Source organism: Elephantulus edwardii, unplaced genomic scaffold (assembly GCF_000299155.1).
Source record: "Elephantulus edwardii isolate Elephantulus edwardi_28Jun2011 unplaced genomic scaffold, EleEdw1.0 scaffold00199, whole genome shotgun sequence".
NCBI lineage: Eukaryota > Metazoa > Chordata > Mammalia > Macroscelidea > Macroscelididae > Elephantulus > Elephantulus edwardii.
The window spans coordinates 4,558,631-4,582,344 of NW_006399949.1; the positions used below are offsets into that span (position 1 = coordinate 4,558,631).

Genomic DNA, 23,714 nt, shown 5'->3' on the forward strand with positions numbered 1-23,714 from the left:
TAAAACCACAAGAAAAACAAAGCAAAAAGAACTGATGCATTTAAACTGTGGTTTTGGAGAAGAGTACTGAAATCCCATGGACTGTCCAAAGAACAAAGAGATATATCTTGGAGAAGTCAGAATGCTCTTTGGAGGCAAAAGATGATGGGAGGCCATCTCACAGGCCTGGGGCTCTGAGGGGCTATTCCTTGAAGATGGACATAATGTTTGGACAGAAGGAGGGTCAGCAAAAGAAAAGAAGACTTTCAGCCAGGTGGGTTGACACAATGACTGCAGCAATAAGCTCAAGTGTTTCAGAGATTGTGAGATGACACAGGACAGGGTTCAGATTTGGTGGCCTAGTGACAAGAAGCTGTATTGCAATCCTGAGGGGACACAGTTCAAATCCACTAACTGTGTGGCTTTGTTCACAATAGCAAAGAGTTGGAAACAGCCCAAGTGCCCATCAACAAAGGAATGGATAGAAAAGCTGTGGTATATTCACACAATGGAATAGTATTCTTCATTGAAAAACAAGGAACTCATGAAATATTATACAAAGTGGGTGACCCTGGAGGACATTATGCTCAGTGAAATATCTCAGTCACAAAAGGATAAATACAGCATAGTGCCACTGTTGTAAAGTGGGACTAACATAGGGGTTGGGGGGGACTAAGAGGGAGTAACTATTGTATACTACATTGAAACAAATGAGGGAAAGAACTGTTTAGGAGGAATATATGATTAGATATTATTGTCATGACAAGAGTCCAGAAAAAAACGCTGCCTAGTGGAGTGGGCTGGGGGAGAGGGGATTGTATAACAATCACAGAATTTGTCTCTCTTACTTTTCAAAGAGAAAGGTGAACTGGGGGGAGGGCTTGGCAGAGAGAAAAGTGTGTAACAGTGAATGCATGGAAGCCCAAAGTCTCTAAAAACTTTCATTAAAATAAAAAAAAAAAAACCTAGAGACATGAAAAAAGTAATCTAGAAATCAGTGAGATAGATAGAATAGAAAGAAGTGCATATGCTACCAAAAATATAGCCTAATGTTAACAGTTGTTGTGAGCAAACAAGGAACACTAAGATTTATTGAAAATTTACTATATTCTAGGAACTTTGTTTGGAATTGTATTACTTTTCCTATAGTTCTCATGCAAACGCTTCAAGAATTTCCATTTATATAACAAGAAACAAAGGCCAGAAACATTGACAGACTGAGTTTCAAAAGTTCATTCTCATTCTATGCATGACATTTATTTGTTATAATAGATTGATACTGTCATCGAGTCAACTCAAGAGATCCCACGAACAACAAAACAACCTTACCCTGCCTATCCTGTCTCATCATGATCTCCAACATACTTGAGCTCTTTGTTAAAGTTACTGTGTCAATTCATCTCCTTGTCGGTCTTCCTTTGCTGAGTCTCTACCTTTCAACATGGTGTCTTTTTCCAAGGACTAGCCCCTCCTAAAAACATGCCCAAAATATGTGATATTAAGTTTTATCATCTTCACATCTAAGGAGCATCCTGGTTACACTTCCTCCAAGATAGATTTGCTTATTCTTTTGAAAGTCCATAGGATATTCAATATTCTTCTCCAACACTACAATGTGAAGGTATCAGTTCATCTTTGATCTTCCTTATGTATGATCCAACTTTCAGATTCATAAGAAGCAATTGAAAACTCCATGGCTTGGATCAGGCACAATGTTTTTACTGACACTGTTGCTCTTTGTAGTTTGGAGAGGTCCTTAAGACTACATACAAATGCTGCCCTGGATGTGATCACCAAGTTGTGCCAAGAAATCTGGAGAACAACCACTTGGCCAACTGACTGGAAGAAATCTTTATTTGTTCCTATCCCAAAGAAGAGCGACCCAACTGAGTGTGGAAACTATAGAACAATCTCATTGATTTCACATGCAAGCAAGATTCTACTGAAGATTATCCAAAAACGACTGGAACAGCACATCAGCAGAGAACTGCCAGAAATCCAGACTGGGTTTAGAAGGGGTCGTGGTACCTTTTCCACCTGCATGCAGAAGAGATTATCTGAGAGAGGCTGGGCTCTATGAGGAGAAGTGTGGCGTCAGGATTGGTGGAAGATCTACTAACAATCTGCGGAATGCAGATGACACAGCCCTGCTTGCTGAAACTGAGGAGGACCTGAAAAGCTTGTTGCAGAGGGTCAAGGACTGCAGCCTTCAGTATGGATTGAAGTTCAATATCAAGAAGACAAAGATTCTTACCACTGGACCAATTGGCAGCACCAGGATGAATGGTAAAGAGATTGAGATTGTTAATAACTTTAGTTTGCTTTTCTCCATGGTCAACACTCTTGGCACCAGTAGCCAGGAAACAAAAACACGTATTGTGATTGGAAAGTCTGCTGTTAGGGACCTCTCCAAAATACTGAAGAGCAACGGTGTCACTCTGAACAGGCCATGGTCTTTGCAATCACTTGTTATGCATCAGAGAGTTGAACAATGACTAGGGAGGACAGAAGGAGAATTGATGCCTTTCAGCTGTGGTGCTGGAGAAGAGTATTGAATGTGCCATGGACTGCCAAGAAAACAAACAGATTCATCCTGGAGAGGGTTAAACCAAACTGCTCCTTGGAGGCAAGGATTCTGGGGTTTCATCTGACATACTTTGGACATGTTGTAAGGAGGGACAGGTCCTTGGAGAGGGACATCATGCTTGGGAGGGTGGAAGGACGGCACAAGAGGGGAAGACCCTCTATGAGGTGGATTGATTCAGTGACTGAGGTAATCTGGATGGGTGTATCGAAGGCAGTGCTATTGGCACAGTTTAGAGCAGGGTTTAGGACTGTTGTACATAGGGTCCTATGAGTTGCAAGTGACTTGACGGCACTTAACAACAACAACAACCTATCTTTTTGTTTTTTAACTGTGGCCACCATGGGATTCAAGTAAAATGATTGTGGATTCAAGTAAAATGAAATAATTTACACCTTTAATCTTTTTCCATCTATTATGATGATGATTTATCCAGTGTTGAAGAATTTTCTTCACGTTGAGATGTAATCCATGTTGAAGGTTATAGTCTTTGCTCTTCTTCAGAATGTTTTCAAGTCATCTTCACTTTCTGCAATTCAGGTGTGTCATATGCATAACACAAATTCTTGATGAATCTTTCCCCAATACTGATGACATATCTTTCTTCATGTAGGTCTGGTTCTTTAAAGATTTGTTCAGCATACAGATTGTCAAGGTCTGGAGGGTATAGAGAAAGGATATAACCTTAACATACACTTTTTCTAATTTCAAGCCATGCAATGTTTCCTGGTCCTGTTTGGATAACTGCTTCTTGATCTATATGTGAGGTGTGCTGAGTACAATTAGGTGTTCAGGGATTCTCATTCTTCTCAATGTTACCTCTCATTTGTTAGATCTACACAATCAAATGCACCTGCATAATCAACAAAACACAAGTTAATATCTTTATAGTATCCTCTGCTTTGTGCCAACATCCATCTTGTATCAGTAATGTTCCACAGACTTGTGCCACAGCCTCTTCTGAAGCAAATTTGAATTGCCAGTGGTTCCTTGTCCACGTACTGTTTTAGGTGATTTTTAATAATCTTCAGAAAGATTTTACTTACATGTAATATTAATGTTGTTGTTGAGAATTTCCACATTCTATTTAGTCTCTTTTTTTGTTCTTTGAATGAAAAAAAAAAATGTAAAACCCTTTTAGTCAGCTTACCAGACTGCTGTTTTCCAAATTTCTTGACATGGGCCACTGGGCATATCTAGACGTGCTTCTGTTTGTTGAAATACACCAGAAGAGTACATTGTGGAAAATAATATAGTGAATAAGTTAGATTGATTTCGTTGTGATTTGATTGAACTTCCATTGATTGAGGATTTTTTTTTAATTTGACGCCTTAAATGCTGTAAATGCAAAACTGTGACATCCTAAAACTTTATCAAAGAAGATGTACTGGGTAGAAGTGAAAGACTGAATTATACTTCATTCAAGAGGTAAGAATTGCTGAGATTCTTTGCTAGAATCATTGCTGTTGAACAGATTTCAATGCTAGAAAGCAGAAACTACTGAATCTATTAAATAAGTAAGTAAAGGGGAAGTCTCATAACATTCTCCATTTAAAACTATGGGAAAATTAGAAAAAAGTCACAGCTTTTCACTAATTATATCATTATTTATTTATGATTATAAAGTTTACAGAATTATTACTATTATGTAAAGTGAAGGAAGGAATACATATACTATTATATCTATGCAGAATACCATGTTTACAGTGACTATTTCAAATAAGGTTTTACAGCCATGATAAGATTTGGGGTGAATAGACGTAGTTATTGAACAGTGAGAGCACCAAGACTTTGTGCATTAGATGTGGTTTTTATCTTAACTACGAGCACATGTTTCCTCATCGCGGTATTACATTATTTCTGTAGTTTTTCTGACGAAGCAATATTTAGATAAAATTTAACTGTATACTTTGACCTTTTATCACTTTCCAGATTTTCTTTTCCACTGTAACCAGACTGAGGTATTTCATAAGCTGGAGAGACACTTCTCTCTCCATTGTAGTTGAAAAGAAAGAGAGTCGGTGAAGAAAAGAGATTGGGTCCAGACAGAGTATTTAAGAAGCTACTATCTGTGATTCAAATTGACCAGAAGCCCTGCTGGAGAAGTAGGGGCAATCTCTTCCAATACCAGAATCAGATTTGATGGCATACACACAAAATAATAAAATTCTTTTAAAAATTAAAAATTTTTAAAAAAGAAGCTACTATCATAGGCGAGGCTCTATAAGGAGAAATATAACATTAAGATAGAGGAAGATTGGTCAACAATCAGCGTTACATAGATGACACAACCCTGCTTGCTGAAACTGAGGAGGACCTAAAGTACTTGCTGCAGAAGGTCAAGGACTTCAGTGTTCAATGAAGATTAAAGCTCAATATCAAGGAAACAAAGATTCTCACCACTGGGTCAACTGGTACCATATGATAGATGGTGAAGAGATTGAGATTGTTCACAGCTTTAGTTTGCTTGTATCCACAGTCAACACTCTTGGCACCAGCAGCCAGGAAATTAAAAGATGTATTGTGATGGGAAAGTGTGCTGTTAGAGACCTCTCCAAAGTACTTAAAGAGCCATGATGTCAGTCTGGAGATTAAGGTGCGCCTGACACAGGTCATGGTTTTGCAATCATTTGCTATGCATCAGAGAGCTGGACAATGGTTAGGAATGATAGAAGGAAAATGAATGTTTTTGAGCTGTGGTGAAGAAGAAATTATTGAATATACCATAGACTACCAGAAGAAAAAACAAGTTCAACCTGGAGAGGGTTAAACCAGTCTGCTCCTTGGAGGCAAGGGTTCTGAAGTTTCATCTGACATACTCTGAACATTTTGCAAGGAGGGACCAGTCCTTAGAGTCCTTAGATGCTTGGGAGAGTTCTGGAGGGACAGCACAGGAGAGGAAGACCCTCAATGAGACAGATTGATTCAGTGACTGGGGTAATGGGGATAGATGTGTGAGAGACAGTGAGATTGACACAGAATAGAGCAGGGCTTAGGGCTGTTGTCCATATGGTCACTTTAAGTTACAGGTGACTTGACGGCACATAATAATAGCAACAACAACAACAGCTATAATAGTCCCTAAGATCAATTATGAGGACGTGACCTAAGGCAGGCTATTTCAGATGTTTGAGTGATGAAACCAGGTAAAAAAACGGTATTAGAGTCAAATTTTGGTATACCATCCATTGTGTTATTGTTGCTGTTGTGTGCTGTCAAGACAACTAGGGCTCATAGAAACCTTATGAATATAATAGTCCTAACTTATCAATAAATTACCTACGGAGCAATGAGAAAAGAATCTCTTGGTGGCATGTGGAGTTAAATCAATTCCTAGCCCCAAAATTCACAATATGAATCCATGCAGTGGTGTCTCAGGGGACAGGTTGGACCAATTACTTTTGTAAAACTTAGAAAAGCCTTGATAACCCATTGGAACATACATGGCATTGCCATGAGTTGCATTCAATTTGACAGCAACGAAAAATAACAGCAACCAGAAATAAATGCTCTCCTGGTCGATCTTCTATTTTGTTATTGTAGCATTAAAAAAAAATGGATTTCACTGTCTTTTGCTTGGTTATAACTACTCACTCAGTTAAGAGCCAGAAGCCTTGAACGGTCTCTCCAGAAGTCTGTGTTATGTGGTCTTTCAGATCTTCCACGGCAGTCTCAATGGCCCCTGGCTGAGTGAAAAGAAAAGGACTAGTTTAGACAAGAGTAGGTTTTTTTCTATGATGATGACTAATTATATTCAGAAGCTTTACCACAATGTCTATCAGGAAAGATAGTTCTTATAGTTAACCTGGTTCTTATGAGCACTGTCTGCTAAAGATCTGCATTTTGAATTCTGGTATTGGCTACGCTGTTCTCGTTGAGTGATATGAAATTGATCCAAGTCCTGTATTCCATAATCTTACATACACTTCTTCATATAAATAAAAATGAACATTTTCAGACCACCAAGTTTTCTAAGTAAACATATTTATCAGTAAATTCAAAGCATTTAGTAAACCATGCATTTTAAAATCACACTCCTTACCTTTTCAGAGAGACCATGGCCATAAAGCACAAAAGAACAGTTTCTTTCCAATGCTCTGCTCAGGTCTTTTGACTTGTTCTTAGAGGTGGACATTTTCTCCTCATCTCACTTTCTTAATCCTCCACCAAGCAGGTGTTCCTAATTATGGGCTTAGCACTAGCTTAAAGAGGAATTGACTCTTGTACTACTAAGAAGTTCAGATACCCTCTAGCTCAATAATTTTTAAATTTCAGGACACATCAGAATCACCTTGTGTGCATGTGAATAAAATACAGATTATTGAGTCCAACACCAGTTTCATACTCAATAGCTTGTGGTGGGGCATAATTTGCATTTCTAACAAATCCCCATGTAATACTGTTTATATGGGGATTCCACTATTAGTGTTACTGCCCTTCAGGCAGTTATTTTCAAGGATGGGCAATCTCCTCCTGGGCAAATAACTGCCCCTGAAAACCCACTAGAGAGTCAGCTATTAGTTGGTTCTGACTCAATGGCACATTACAACAAATAGTGTTTGCACTATTCAGGTCTCCTGAGATCAACTGGTCACCACATAGACTTGTCTGTTGTTTGATTAGAGGCTGAGCCACACAGATGTATTTTGTTACATGGTTGAAGGGAGTCTAATCGCCTTATTCCTTAGACTAACCAGTCATAAAGTCAAAACATCAGCATTTGCCCAAAGAAGAGGGTAGAAATGAGTAGGCTAGAAGAACTTATGGAAATTAGAATCAAAGGGAGGAAGAAGGGTGAGTGCAGTCACATTGTGGGTATTATAATTAATGTTACAGAACAAAATATTATGAGTGATTGAATGGAATACAATTTGCTTGATAATCTTTCATTCAAATAACAAGTTTTTAAAAACCAAACAAACCAAAAACACCTCGTAGGAGCTTTTAATAAGTCCACACTTCCTACTCAACTAAGAAATGGCAGAGGTGAAACAAGACAGGAGGCCCTTGTTTTACCTGCAAAAAAAAAAAAAGACAGGAGGCCCTTTATTTCATAGTACTGCCCTCATTTCTAATCTTCAGATATATTGATAATATACAGGTTGCAAGGTCTCATATATTCTCTGGATAGCATAGCTCTATTACAAACACCTACCCATCTCTGAGTGCCACAATTACAATCATCTCAGGCAAAGACCTTTCTCTCACAAGAAGATTCAGGAACACAAGCCTGACTAGGATTTTAATTTAAATTCCTCATTTTCTCAGAGATGAAGCATTTATAGACTTATGTTTGCTTCTTTTCTCAACCTGCATCAAAGGGCATTTGGCTTACCAATATTTTTAACTTGGAATCCATTTGTAAAACTAAATTTAGGTGAGAATCAAAGCAGAGAATAAGCACATTATCCACATTCAATGGAAGTAAGGAGTATTGAGCGTCACCCACCTTGCTTGCTTTATTCTCTCCACTCAGCCCACAGAACGAACGTAATGAACATGGGATTGAGTGATCTGGATTCAAATTGAAATTCTGTTTATGGATTAATTGTATAGAACTATCTCTACAAATAGTTTGCACTCCACAACTGATTCAAGGTCAGTGGTTCAAACTCACCAAGAGGCTCTGTGAAAACAACAAACAGAAAATGCTATGTAGTGGGTCTCCTCTAATGAACAGGGATGCAGGCAGGTGGAATAAATGCAGAATCATTGGGTTTGGCTTTGATATTATTATAGCCACCTATTTGATTTTCCTGAGCCTTCCCTGGTCGCTCTGGTGTCACAGTAGTTTAACATCCAATTAATAACCGAAAGGTCAGCAGTTAAAACCAACCATTCTGCAGGGGGAAAGATGAGGCAATGACTTTCTATAAAGACCTACAGTCTTCTCAGCCCTCTAGGGCAGTTCTATTCTGTTCTACTGGCTCACTAGGAGTTGAATTTTACTTAAGAGCAGTGGATGGGAGTCTTAATTTTTTTAATCAAGAAAATAATTGATGAGACATAACCAATTCTTTGTGAAGCTATAACTGATGATCAAAAATACCTTGGCAATCTTTAAGGGAATATGCTATTTCTTACATGGAGATATTTTGATCCTATCATTTCAATATATTCTCTCTTGAGTTGATGGTCAGCCGGGTTTGAGAATCAATGGCTTGAGTAGTCTCTAACTTTGCCATCCTCTGCTGCTGGTTACACAGTTTTCAGAAAATTGGCATGACATCCTGTTCTTGCTGGAACTTCAGTTTCAAGAAATAAATTCTGGAACATTAATCTAATACACCTAGAACTCTCCAACAAAAGGTTGTGTCAGCACCTCTGCTGTCCAATTTCCTGCTGGTGAGAAAACTTCTGTCATTCTGTGAAGGTCCTTCTCCACCCAATCTCAGTTCCCCAACAATTCAGCCTGATTTCACCAGGCTTTCAGGTCCAAGACCTTTAAAAACAAAAGTTTTGTTCTATTGTGATGACTCTACGGGGATATTTTCTCTCTTCCTATATTCACTTAATATCTGCCTTAGTTAATAGAACTCCTCAGTGAGAATAATACTTCTCAGGAGAAATAAGTATAAGTGAAGAGGGAGAGAATAATGACATAAGCCTAAAATAAGCACTCACTGAATGTTTTCATGCCACACACTGTGCCAGAAAAAAGTGAAGGTAAAGATAAATATAATAACATAGATGTTTTCAAAGCTTTACTTATCTTCTTTACTGAGAGCAAGAAGGAAAAAAAAGAGAGAAATGAAGATGTGAACTATCCTTTGATCCAAAAATTGTACATTGAGAAGTTACACTGTAGATACACTTGCATATGTGCAAAATAACATGTATATCATGTTTTCCCATTAAATCAAATGCCTCTTAATAAGATTTTATTGTTCTTGTTGTGGGCCATTGAGTCAGAAAGGACTCCAACAGTTTTTCAGAGGCAATAAATCACAGGGGAAAAGATTGCCTATCTTGCTCCTTTGGGGCAGCTGGTGGATTTGATCCATGTACCTTCGCACTGGTGGCACAGTTCCTTACCACTCAGACACATTATGAGGTAAATCACCCATGAAGACTCAAGCCACGCAATAGTAAAGCTCTCAACTGCTAATCAACAGAACAGCAGTTCGAATCCACCAGACACTTGGAGGAGAAAGATGTGGTAATCTGTTTCCATAAAGATTTACTGGATCAGAAACACACATGGTACAGTTGCAGAATGCTCAATATGGAAGAAAAAAACAGACAAAAAATACAAAACAGCAGCAACAACACACAAACATAAGCGTGAAGATAATTCTAGGAGGCGAATGTTAAAGCAGTGTGAATGTGCCCACATTTCTCTGACTTATACTAAACAGAAAGCCATAAAGAATACCAGTGAGAGAAGATCATTTCCCCATGCACTGGCCTTCTTCTAACAACATCAAGACAATGTTGTTATGATGTGTCACTCAGTCAGAACCAGATCAAAGCTGAACCTCCAGCAAATTTTCAGAGGCTTCCCAACAAAACAAGAGGAGCTGAACTACCTGCCTTTGGGTGGACAGTACAACTCCTAACATACCAAGACCACCAGAGTTCTCTAGACAAGATGGTAATGAGGGGAGGGTGGTGCCCCTGAACACTCAGATACAATAGGATTCCACTGTGGGGATCATCAGGGCCAGATAAGAATTGCTTTGTTGGAGACATATAAAGCGAGAAAAACAGTTCTAATCAGATATGAAATGTGAAGTTCAAGCATGCTTTCCTTTTCCTTAGAAAGAAGAACACGTATCTTATCTCATTACCATTAAGTGTCTGCTTTCAGAAAGAAAAATCACCTTTATTACAGTCTTCAAGGGATTTCAGTGGAAGGGAGAGTCAAGAAGATTTTTTTGCCCAGTGAGACATCTAATTTCTAGACCAAAAGGAAGTTCACACAGGCAATAACAATTCAACCAATATATTTAGTTGCTCCCAGAGCAAAAGCAAGACACAGGGAACCCTGTAGCAAGAGATGAGGGAGAGGGAGAGCGTGTGAAAGCCAAATTAGTGTCATGGAAGCGGCGACATCTTGCTACACAATGGGAAGTCCCAAACCTGCTTATTAAAGTCTTGTTGCTCACAATAGAACACAGGCTATAAAAAGGCCACGGAGAACCATTAATTAAATATTAAAAGATCAAATAGTTTTAGTCCCATTAGTTTGTATGTAATTTAAATTCTCGAGTATAAATTTAGAGATAATTCCCCATCCCTGATTGCTTTCAACTTTCTGATAAGGTATCTGCAAATATAGAGCCCACAGGGCATTTAAAAATATCTTTTCCCATGTGGGTTAAGTATTGTTCCTTTCATAAAACATTGCTTTTGAATATCAGTCTCCACAACTCCAGTGATTATCATAATATACCTCGAGTTATTAGCTTTGAGGGGTACTTTTGTTCCGAGAAGGCGCTAGGTCTTTTTTAGACATGTCTAAGCAATAATAGGAGATTAGCTAAAAATGGAAGAAAAATCTACACAAACAGACTGATGGGAAGGGGTTGGGATCTTCCTTAGGGCGACCTCCCATTCATTCCCCAAAGTCAGAAGAAGGGTAAAAGGTGTAAGGAAGACTGGGATCCTGTTTCAGCAGGACCTTTAGATAAGTTTTCCCCACCTTTGCAGGGTTCAGGAATGGGTGAGATCATTCATTAAGGTCTCTGGCTCTGAATCCATTTCTGCTGAGCTGCCACGGAGGAGCACAATTTCAGGAAATGCCAGTCGTGAGAGTATGTGGGAAACTAGAGAGCCATTCTAGTTTGATTTACAAAAATGTAAATAAGAGTTTTGAGAGGCCAGAATTACTTCTATAAACTGGTTTTCAGGAGTGTTACCTAACATACAAGGTCACTGTATGATGCTAGCAATGCCTCTCATTTGTCTTAGATGAATTTAGATTCCTATCAGTATCAGTGCACAGGTCCTTGGGTGACACTAGCAGTAAGCTCTTGACTGTTAAGCAATAGTTGGAATCCATTCAGTGGCACTGTAGAAGAAAAGCCTGGTGATCTGCTTTCATAATGATTATAACCAGAGAAACCCAACGGGGCACAGTTCTAGTCTGTAACACATGGGGCAGCCTTACAATCAACTATGTAAATCCAGATCCCAGTTCTTTATTGGATGTCTATTCTTTGCAACTGAGAAACCGTTTCCTATGTGTTCCCACCACAGGGAATTAAATATTTTCCCCTTCCAGTTTAAAAATTATAATCCGGAAACACTCTAAATATGCAGCTAGAGGGTAAGGAGTTATGCTTCCAACCCGAAGACACACAGCTCAAATGCACTAGCTGCTCTGGAGAAGAGAGATGGGCATTCTCCTCTTGTCAGATATACTGTGGCAGAAAACTATCTGGAGGGTCAGTTATGAGCTGGTTCCAATGCTACAACACACAACAACAATATCCCCAAAGTGGAAGAGCATGAAGCTGTTAAAAGCTGTCTTATGGAAGTTTATTTATTTGTAATTTCAATTTTACAAAACAAATTTTACACGTAAAACATAAGATACAAGTGTATATCCAATACTTTTTAGCTGTCTTTGAACAATGAAATTATGATGTCTATTATTTTTCTTTGCTTATTTGTGTTTTCAGAGCTTTCTTCAATAAGTAAATCCCTTTGTAATGATTTTAAAACATTTTAAGAAAATAAGGTGTTTAGCCAAGGAATGCTTCCATTCAAGTTTAGCTCTCATTATTCTGTATACGGAACATCTTTGTTTTAAATTCTCATTCTGGAATAAATTGCTTTTTGTTTGTCTCTTTTACTCACCTCCCCACCCCCCCATTGGGCCTCTGAGGTTACTCCTAAGTTCACCCATATTAGCCTGGGGACATCAATGTTTCAGTTGTTGTTGTTGTGTACCGTGGAGTCAGAACCATCCCATAATTGACCCTCTGACAGATTTTCAGAGGCAATTAATCTCACAGAAGAGGTTTGCCCATCCTTCTTCACAGAGCAGCTAGTGGATTTGAACAGTGCACCTTCAGGATCACAACCACAGCTTCCTTGGGGACACCAAAACCTACTAAATTCTCTTATGATGTGGTGCAGGAGACACTCACAGAATTGGCTAGACCTTGAGCACTCAAAGCGTGGATTTGGGACAGAGAATATAATTATTATTGGAGTTATTGTTGTTGTTGTTGTTGTTATGTGCCATCGAGTCGTTTGCGACTCATAGCGACCCTATGTACAACAGCCCTAAACCCTGCTCTATCCTGTGCCAATCGCAAGGCCTCTGACACACCTATCCCGATTACCCAGTCACTGAATCAATCTACCTCATAGAGGGCCTTTCCCTCCTGCGCCGTCCCTCCACCCTCCCAAGCATGATGTCCTTCTCCAAGGACCGGTCTCTCCTCACAACATGTCCGAGTATGTTAACTGGAGCCTCAGAATCCTTGCCTCCAAGAGCCACCCAGTTTAACCCTTTCCAGGACGAATCTGTTTGTTTTCCTAGCAGTCCATGGTGTTCTCAATACTCTTCTCCAGCACCACAGCTCAAAGGCATCAATTCTCCTTCCATCCTCCTTGGTCACTGTCCAGCTCTCTGATGCATAACAAGGGATTGTGAAGACCATGGCCTGTATCAAAGGCACTTTAGTCTCCAGAGAGACACCATTGCTCTTCAGTACTTTGGAGAGGTCCCTAACAGCAGACTTTCCCAAGGCAATGTGCCTTTTAATTTCCTGGCTAGTGGTGCCAACAGTGTTGACTTTGGAACCAAGCAAACTAAAGCTGTGTACAATCTCAATCTCTTCACCATCCATCCTGATGTTGCCAATTGGTCCAGTGGTGAGAATCTTTGTCTTCTTGACATTGAGCCAAATTAGTGTCATATTGGAGGCTGCAGTCCTTGACCCTCTGGAGCAGGCGCTTCAGGTCCTCTTCATTTTCAGCAAGCAGGGTTGTGTCGTCTGCATAACACAGATTGTTAATAGATCTACCACCAATCCTGACACCACACTTCTCATAGATCCCGGCTTCTCAGATAATCTGCTCTGCATACAGGTTGAAAAGGTATGGAAATAGGACACATCCCTGGCATACACCCTTCCCAATTTTGAACCATGTGGTGTTAACCCTGCCCTGTTCTAACGACTGCCTCTTGGTCCAAGTATAGGTTTCGCATTAGGATGATTAAATGTTCTGGGAATCCCATTCTTCTCAGAGTCAGCCATGGTTTGTTATGATCCACACAGTCAATCTGTTTCAATGTAGTGTACATTATTTATCCCTTCTTTTCTTTGTTCCTCCCAACCCTGATGTCAGTCCTGTTTTATAACAGTGACATTATGCAATATTTGTCCATTTGTGACTGAGATATTTCAGTCAGCATAATGTCTTCCAGAGTCACCCATTTTGTATAATATTTCATGAGTTCCTTGTTTTTCAATGCAGCATAATATTCCATTGTGTGAGTAAACTACAAATTCTCTATCCATTGGTTTGTGAATGAACACTTGGGTTTTTTCCAACTCTTTGTTATTGTGAACAAAGTAGCAATAAAAATGGGTGTGCATATATCTGTTTTGGGTCACAGTTCTGGCTTTCTTTAGGATATATTCCCAGTAGTGGAACTGCTGGGTGAAATGGTATTTCTATTTGAGAATGCACCCAGACTTACTAAAAACCAGAAATGGCATTTTAACAAGATCTTCAAGAGATTTGTTTTGTATGCAGAATAAAGACCCAGAAGTACTAAACTAGATCTCTAGATCTCACTCAGCTTCCAAGGAATGATGCTTCATGATGAATTGTTCAAAGACTTAAATGACTAAAGGCTTAACTGAATCCAGACTCGGTTCATTGACATTAAGACAGAAGTGATTCATGGCTGAGCCTCCAGCAGGTTTTCAGAGGCTGTAAATCTCATGGGAGGTCTTGCCCATCTTTCTCTCAAGGATGTCATTGTTGTTTTTCATTCAATTGGAACTGAGCTATAGCTGACCCTCCAGTGTGTTTTCAGAGACAATTAATCACAGGGGAAAAGATTGCTCAAATCTCCAAAGAAGTGCTACTTTGGGGTTATCAGCACCACTCCCTACAGACTCCAGCATTAGAGTTCCCTTTTAGAATTAAGCTAGAATTAGCTTAGCTTTTTTCTCTTGAACCTCTTTACTACTACAGACCCTATAGATCCATATAGTCAAAGATCATCATAGATGATATGACGTTACAGTCTTCTTAATGTCATCTTTTATGTTGAATGCATGTCAAATAAGAAAAAGGGAGAAAGAATCATTTATAGTAGCAATGAGATACCACTCATGACATTTTATAAATGCATCACAATTGTATGCCAATAAGGTCTCTTTATTTCACCTCCAAATAAAACAAATATTTTAGTCCTGCTATAGAGATGAAGAAACAGAGAGTTAAAAGTTAAGATATGTTTAAAGATTACACCCCCTGTAAGTGGTGGAATTATGATTACAATCATGGACTACGTAACTACCTTCTCTTTCTTTCAAGACTACATATGCATATTTAAGAAATGTTTATCATTGCGAATCCTTATGAGCCATCAATTGTCTTTCCATGATAGTCACATGCCTTTAAATCTGTCTGTATCTAACACTTTCTAGTGAAAACTCCTCTTCTCATATCTCTTGGTCAATAAGAGAACAACTCTTGAGTGCTTTCAGATATGGTCCTCACAGCCTCTAAAGAATCCTTACATCTACTTCGAACTCACTAATAAAAATAAGCTTTCCTTCTCAGCTTCTTGAGAGATTAGTTTATTTTCTATAGATCTGATGGAGAAGATGTTCTTCACATCAGTTGGGGTCTATCATTGGAAATCCTTGTGAAGGAGCCACAAATTCAATTGAGTATAAACAAAGAGCACTGGACTTTCAGTCCAAATATCTGTTGTTAACTGTTAGGTGCCGTCAAGGTGACTATCACTAATAGTGACCCTACGAACAATAATCAGAATCCTGCCTTATCTTATGCTGTCCTCTTCATCTCTGCTGCAATTGAGCCCATTGTTCCTGCCACTGTGTCAGTCTATCGCATTGAGAGTTTTCCTCTCCTTCACTGACCTTCCACATTTCTGAATATGATGGTTTTTTCCAAAGGGTTGCTCCTTGGAAATGACTTAAGTATGCGATACAAAGTTTCTCCATCCTTCCTTCCAAGGATCACCCTGGCTGCACCCTCTTTAGTATATATGTTTGCACTTTTGACAGTCTATTTGACAGGATATTGAAACCTCTTCTGTTAGCACCACAACTCAAAATTATCAGTTTTCATTATTGTCCAACTCTCAGATACAAAGCAAGAAATTGAAAAGACACGGGTTCAATTAGATGTACCTTAGTCTTTAAGCCTACATTCTTGCTCTTCAGCACACTGGAGAGATCCTTGACTTCAGTATAGGCCAAAGCAGTATGTATTTTGATTTTCTAACGGCTGATACCAAGTATGTTTATTGTGGATCCAAGTAAGACTGAATCATTGACTATTTCAATCTTTTCTTCAACTGTCATGTCATTGTTATTGAACTCAGTGCTGAGGACTTTTGTCTTCTTGATGTTGAGGTATTGTCTATACTAAAAGCTATATGTTTTATCTTATATAGCAAGAGTTTTAAGTCTTCCTCACCTTCAGTAAGCATGTTGCATACTCTACCTCATACAGGTTGATGAAGCTCCCCCCAGTCCTGATGCCACATTTCTCTTCACAAAGTCCAGCTTCTCAAATGATTTTCTCAGCAGAGAGGTTGAATAGGTATGGAGAAAGAATGCAGCCCTTACGTAATGTACCCTTCTCTTGATTATATATGCTAAACATCTAGATCCTAAAATCATTATGTGACTCAACTTCATTCCTCTGAAACTTGAATATGATCACCCTGCAAATAAAGGTGCTAAGCCCTCCCTTGTCTACCTACCTCATAATATTGCTCTGGAGACCCGAGTAACTATGTCTACATGAATTTGTTTTATTAACTTTTTATTACCCACCCATCCACTCCTTTGAGTCTATTCCTACTCACCACCTTTCATCAAGTTTCTTGCTAAGGAAGACTGTCTCATCTTTCTCCCACAGAGCAGCTGGTTGTTATGCACTGACCTTTAACTTAGGAGCCAACACATAATCCATTACATTGCCAGGGCTTCCAAGCTAATAAGAGCCACAGAAATAAGGCATCATTTTAAAGAAATGATTAATATTTAGTGGTTTTTGATTGTGTCCATTCAGTAAACCTTGAAGTACATTTCCTAGAATTTTTTTTTTTACCTGTTAGGTTTGGTCAGGAGGGACAAGAAAACTTTACAAAGTAGAGTTAAATGCAATCATACTGTTGTTCTTATTGTTGTTGTTATTTGCCATCAAGTCACCTGCAACTCAGAGCGACCCTAGGTACAACATTTCTAAAACTTGGCTTATTTTGAGCCAGTCTCAGTGATTCCAGCGCATCTGTATCAATCCATCTCATCCAGGGTCTTCCCCTCCTGTGCGGTCCTTCCACCTTTCCAAGCATGATGTCCTTTTCCAAGGACTCATCCATTCTAGTCACATGCCAAAAGTATGTGAAGAGGAACTCTGAAATCCTAGCCTCTAAGGAGAAACTTGATTTCACTGTCTCTAAGACAGACCTATATGTTTTCTTGGCAGTCCATGGTATGTTCAAAACTCTTCTTTAGCACCACAATTTGAAGACATCAATTTTTTCCCTGTCATCTTTAGTCATTGTCCATCTCTCTAATGCATAGCAAGTAATTGTGAAGAACATGGCCTGGATTAGGTGCACCTTAGTCTCTAGACTGACATCATTGCTTCTCAGTACTCTAGAGAGGTCCTTGACTGCAGATTTTTCCAGTGCAATTAATCTTTTGATGTTCTGACTGCTGGTGCTAAGTGTTGATTGTGGAGCCAGGCAAGCTGTAATCATTAACAACCTCAATCTCCTCTCCATCTATCATGGTGCTGCCAGTTGGCCCAGTGCTGAGAATCTTTTTCTTCTTGATGTTGAGCTTCAGTCCATATTGAAAACTGCAGTCCTTGACCTTCTGCCGGAAGCACTTCAGGTCATCTTCAGTTTCAGCAAACAAGGTTGTGTCATCTGCATAACATAGGCTGTTGATGAGTCTTCTTTAGATCCTGATGGCACATTCTGTCTCCTAAAGCCCAGCCTCCCAAATGATCTCTTCTGCATCTAGACTGAAAAAGTAGGGAGACAGGATGCACCCCTTCCTAATTTTGAACGATGCAGTGTTTCCTTGCTCTGTTCTGAGGACTGCTTCCTGATCTGAGTATAGGTTTTGCATGAGCAGTCAAGTGTTCTGGGATTCTCATTCTCTTCCCAGTTAGCCACAGTTTGTTGTGATCCACACAGCCAAATACCTTTGCACAATCAATGAAATGCAGAGACAAATTCATCTGGTACTCTTTGCTTTTTACCAATATTCATCTGACATCAGCAATAATGTCTCTAGTGCCATGGCCTCTTTTAAACCCAGCTTTTATTTCTGATAGTTCTCTGCTGATGATTTTGCTTGCATGTGATATTGTTTGATAATTTCCACATTATGTCGGGCCACCTTTTTTTGGAATGAGAATATATATTAATCTCTTCCAGTCAGTTGGTCAGGTAGTTGTCCTAGAAATTTCTTGGCACAACCTGGTGAGCACATCAAGGGCAACATTTGTTTGTTGAAATATGCTAATAATAGGGAGCTCTGGTGGCTTAGTGGCAAGAAGCTGCACTGCAATCCCAGAGGCGCACAGTTCAAATCCATCAGATGCTCCACTGGAGAAGGAGGGACAATCTCCTGTACCAGTCAGATCCAGTTTGACAGTACACTCACACAAATAATAACTTTTTTTAAAATGTCAATGGTATTCATTCAATTCCTGGGGCCTTATTTTTTTTTCCAATTTCTTCAAGTGCAGCCTGCACTTTCTTCCTTCATCACCATTGCCTCATGATCATATGTTGTTTCATGAAATTCTTCTGTGTCAGCCAATTCTTTTTTGGTACAGTGACTATGTATACACCTTCCATCTTCTTTCAATGCACCCTGGATCATTCAATATTCTGCCCATAGCATCCTTAAGTATTGCAACTTGAGGCTTGAATTTGTTTTTTAGCTCCTTTAGCTTAAAAAATGCTTACATATATAATGGCTATATATCAACTATGTAGATTATTGGCACATAGTAAATTCTCCATAAAAATAGTCACAATTGACAAATACGTTTTGTATTAAAGTAAAAGGGAATTTTATTACCCATATAGCATATGGTATAGTATATCCAATAAAAATAAAATGCAAAATACTAAAAAGAAAATGACAATAAAAAGTACTTTAAAAAAGAAAAATATTTGGCATATATACTATTGCAAAAACTGCATTTCAAGCTAAATAAATTAACAATTTAATTTTTAAAAGACTAAAAAGAAGAAAGAAAAGAAAAAGGAAAGAAATGCCAAGCAAGTTCAGCCTTTTTGATTTTCTGACTCCACCTCCTGGCACATTTCATTATAATACTTTGCTTTGTCTTCTTGAGCTGCCCTTTGAAATCTTCTATTCAGCTCCTTTACTTCTTGACTTTTTTCTTCTTTGCTCTGACTTCTTGGTGTTCTAGTGCAACATTCAGTCTCTTCTGACATCCATTTAGGTCTTCTTCCTCTGTCTTTGTAATGACCTTTTGCATTCTTTGTGGATGATATGCTTGACATCTTCCACAGCTCATCTGGTCTTTGTTGATTAGTGTTCAAGGCCTCAAATCTGTTCCTAAGTTGGTTTTAAAATTCAGATAGGATAGAATCAAGATCAAAGTTTGCTTCCTATGGATTTTATTTGACCTTTACCTTAAATTTGAACTTGCGTATAAGTAGTTGATGGGCTGTTATGCAATTAACACCCAGCCTAGTTTTCACTGCTGATACTGAACTTCTCCAAGGATTCCTTCTACAGATGTAATAGATCTGACTCCCGTGCAAATCATCAAGGAAAATTCATGTGTTTCTTATAAAAAGTATTTGCAATGAATAAACAATTGATTGTGAAGAATTCTATCATTCTACCTCCAGCCTTATTTATGCCATCAATTCCATGTTTTCTGATCCATCCTTCTTCCTGGTTCCCAAGGTTTGCATTCCAGTCTCCCATTATTATTAATGCATCTTAGTTGCATATTCAACCAATTTCTGACTGTAAAAGTTGGTGGAAATTATCCATTTCCTCCTCTTTAGAACTGGTTGCTCATGCATAAATACGAACAATAGTAGTATTAATAGCTCTTCCTTACATATATATGGATATTATCCTGTCACTCACAACATTATACTTCAAGATGGATCTAAAAGAACCATTGTTATTTCTTACCTTTTCATCTACTGCATAGTAGATCATAAGATCATCTGAGTCAAAATGCCCCACATCAATCCATTTCATTTTGCCAATACTAAAACTTGAACTTTACATTTGACAGGCACTGAGGTGGTTCATTATTGGGTGGTTGATGTCCTGCTTCGTTGATGTTGTGGGGCAGCAATTGGGCCTGAGGCTTTGTTTACATTTCAAGGTTTTATCCACCTGAGTACTGGGTGCACACAAAGTTAGGTGGTAGAAAGCACCAGCATCTCCTACAAGTTGCTTACAATATCAAAGTTGGAGTTGGTGGGAGACAGAAAAAGATTGCAGTTCTTTTTTTTTATTACTTTTTTAAAATTCTTTATAATTTTTCCATGTAACATTTCAGAAAAACTTGTATTTTAAAATCTAAGTCCCTTGCTTTTTCATAACTTTTCACAAGTAACTTGTGGTTTCAGTGTCAACAGGTCTGTGCAGGATCTAAAGGTTAGATTTTGTGGCTCACATGAAATTCAGGTAACAAAAGTTAGAAATAGTCCATTGGTAACTGGTACTCCTTTGTTAGTAATCTATATTTTTCTTTCTCTAGTTTATAAGATTTTCTCTCTCATTTGGCTTTCTATAGTTTTATTACGATGAAGTGAATTTCCTCTTTTTTTTATCCTCTTTGGCATGTGTTGGGCGCTTTTAATTTGTGGGTTTAGTTCTGAAAAATTATCTGTACATATTTTTGTTAAATGTGCCTCTATCCTATTTTCTATCTCTTTTTCTAAAATTTACATTGAAGTAATATAGGTCTTATAAATTACTAATATAGTAATTTTAGGTCTTTTTTGTGGTGAGTGTGTAGGGATCTCATGTTTTATTGTGATTTTAATGAATGTGTACAGAAAGATTCTTATTCACTCACTGTTGAGTATTTTCCGCCCTCACCCTCCGTTTCCTTTTCCCCCGTCCACTTTGCTGTGCATCTCTTATCCCTGATTGTTGCCATACATATAATGTCTAATCATACATTCCTTTCAGAGAGATCTTCCCCTCTTCTGTTCCAATGCAGTGTAAATGATCAAGCTTTACTTGGTCACTGTTGTTGTTGTTGTTGTTATTGTTTTTATGTGCCATCAAGTCACCTGTGACTCATAGTGATCCTATGTATAACAGCCCTAAACCCTGCTCTATCCCATGCCAATCTTATTGTTTCTGACACACTTACCCCCATTACCCCATCGCTAAATCAGTCTATCTCATTGAGGGTCTTCCTCTTCTGCGCTGTCCCTCCACCCTCCCAAGCATATTCTGCAAGGACTGGTCCCTCCCTGCAACATGTCCAAAGCATGTCAAATGAAGCTTCAGAATCCTTGCCTAAAGGGAGCAGCCTAGTCTCACCCTCTCTAAGATGAACCCATTTGTATTCTAGCAGTCCATGATATGGCAATACTCTTCTCCAGCACCACAGCTCAAAGGCATCAATTCTCCTTCTATCCTTCCTAGTCATTGTTCAGCTCTCTGATGCATAGTTTCTAAGAACATGGCCTGGATCAGGCTCACCTTAGTCTCCAGACTGACATCGTTGCTCTTGAGTACTTTAGAGAAGTCTTTGACAGAAGACTTTTCCAGTGCAATTTATCTTTTCATTTTCTGGCTGTGGGTGCCAAAATTGTTGATTATGTAGCCAAGCAAACTAAAGTGGTTAATAATCTCAATCTCTTGACCGTCTATCATGATGTTGCCAATTGGCCTAGTGGTAAGAATCTTTGTTTTCTTGATGCTGAATATCAATCCATATTGAAGGCTGCAGTCCTTGACCTTCTGCAGCACACATTTCAGGACCTCCTCAGTTTCAGCAAGCTGGGTTGTGTCATCTGCATAATACAGATTGCTAATGAGTCTTCCTCCAATTCTGATGCCACATTTCTCCTCAAAGAGCCCAGCCTCCTGAATAATCTGTTCTGCATATAGAATGAAAAGGTAGGACAAATCCCTGGTGTACACTCTAGCCAGTTTTGAACCATGCAGTATTTTCTTGTTCTGTTCTGAAGACTGCCTCCTGGTCCAAGTATAGGCTTAGCATAAGTTTGATCAACTGTTCTGGAATTCCCATTTTTCTCATAGTCAGCCACAGTTTGTTGTGGGCCACACAGGCAAATGTCTTTGCATAGTCAATGAAACACAGACATTCCTCTGGTACTCACTGCTTTCAGCCAAGATCCTTCTAACATTAGCCATAATATCTCTAGTACCTCAGCCTCTTCTAAACCCAGCCTGCACTTCAGGCAGTTCTCGGTTGATGTGTTGTTCTAGTCGTTTTTAGATAATCTTTAGCAGAATCTTGCTTACATGTAATATCAATGATATTGTTCGATATTTCCACACTCTGTTGGTTCACCTTTCTTTGGAATGGGAACAAATATAAATCTCTTCCAATCTGTTGGTCAGGTGGTTTTCCTTCAGATTTTTTGCCACAACTTAGTGAGTATATCCAGGGCTAATAATTCTGAATTTTCTTCACAGGTTCCAGTTTTGCATTGTTTTCCAAAATCTGTAACTGTCAGTTGGTTGACAAATAACAATTATAGGCCTGTCACCAGATGCAAAGAAAACAGCTTTGTATAGATTTCTCTGCCACCTTTCACAGCTTCACCAGTTCCCAAGGATACAGTCTCTATTTCACATCACCTGTGGTTGCTCTTCTTTCCTCAACCGCAAATAAATGCACAATCAAAATTAAAGATAAGAAAACATAAAAGATGCCTTGATTTCCTTTGAAACTAAATATGTTACAACACTATATTTCATATTCAGTAAAGTTCACATACTTTGGAAAAGAAATCACGTTTTATATTTGCAAAAACATTGATACAAGCACACACAGAGTACAGTATCTAACAATGTGCCTTGCACAAAGGAGTTACTAAGTATAATGATGTGGTGGTGTTTGTTGCTGTGTTCCATCGAGCTGGATCTGATCCATAGCTGACCCTTAGGTGGGTTCTCAGTAGCAGTTAATCTCATGGAAGGAAATTGCCCCTCCTTCTCCCATGGAGGAGGAAGTGGCTTCAAACCACATACCTTCGGGGTTGAAGCTCTGCTTCTTGCCACTAGGCCACCGGAGCTGAGCATATATAATATTCAAACATGCACATACGCACACACACACAAACTTAAAATCTTATCTCAATCAAGTGTACCTTGTCAAAGGTACAATATCAGGATTTACTAATTAGAAGTTTGTCCAGAAATTTTGCCTTCCACTTTATTCCCTGAGTAACTAAGTTCTTATCAGTTCTTAAAAATCCAATACTCCATGCATTTTCTAAATGTGAAATCAACATTCCAGTGGATTGGTTTACAGCATTATAGTTAGATGCTGTATCTCTCCTTGGAAAACATGTTTGTCGAGGGCAGACTTAGCATGAGTGTTGATCCAAGGACTGATAATCCAGGCAGAACCCGCCTCTTTTTGGTATTACCTGTGTGCTCAGGACCTTTGTACTTCTCTGAAATTAACATTCTTCATCCATAAAACAGGAATAAGAGTATCTATTTCACAAGATTATTGCAAATATTGCATGTGAGATGGCAAATGAAAAAATATTTAGTGAAATAATAGCATAATAAAAGATTGTGATCTTTTAAAAACATTATATTAAGGGAGCTCTGGTGGCCTAGTGGCAAAGAACTGCACTGCAATCCTAGACGTACTCTGTTGTAATCCACCAGATGCTCTGCTGGAGAAGGAGGGACAGTCTCCTCCTGTATCAGTCAGATCTGATTTGACAGTACAC

At 38.8% G+C, this 23,714-nt stretch overlaps 1 protein-coding gene across 1 annotated transcript in view; it reads right to left on the bottom strand.

The window, feature by feature from the left end:
• Nucleotides 1–23,714, bottom strand: part of TPRG1 (tumor protein p63 regulated 1) — a 247,123-nt gene that overhangs the window by 221,468 nt on the left and 1,941 nt on the right. The window contains exon 2 of the mRNA XM_006897068.1: nt 6,158–6,249. Within this exon, the coding sequence (XP_006897130.1) occupies nt 6,158–6,249 (92 nt within the window). The remainder of the gene's footprint in view (nt 1–6,157; nt 6,250–23,714) is intronic.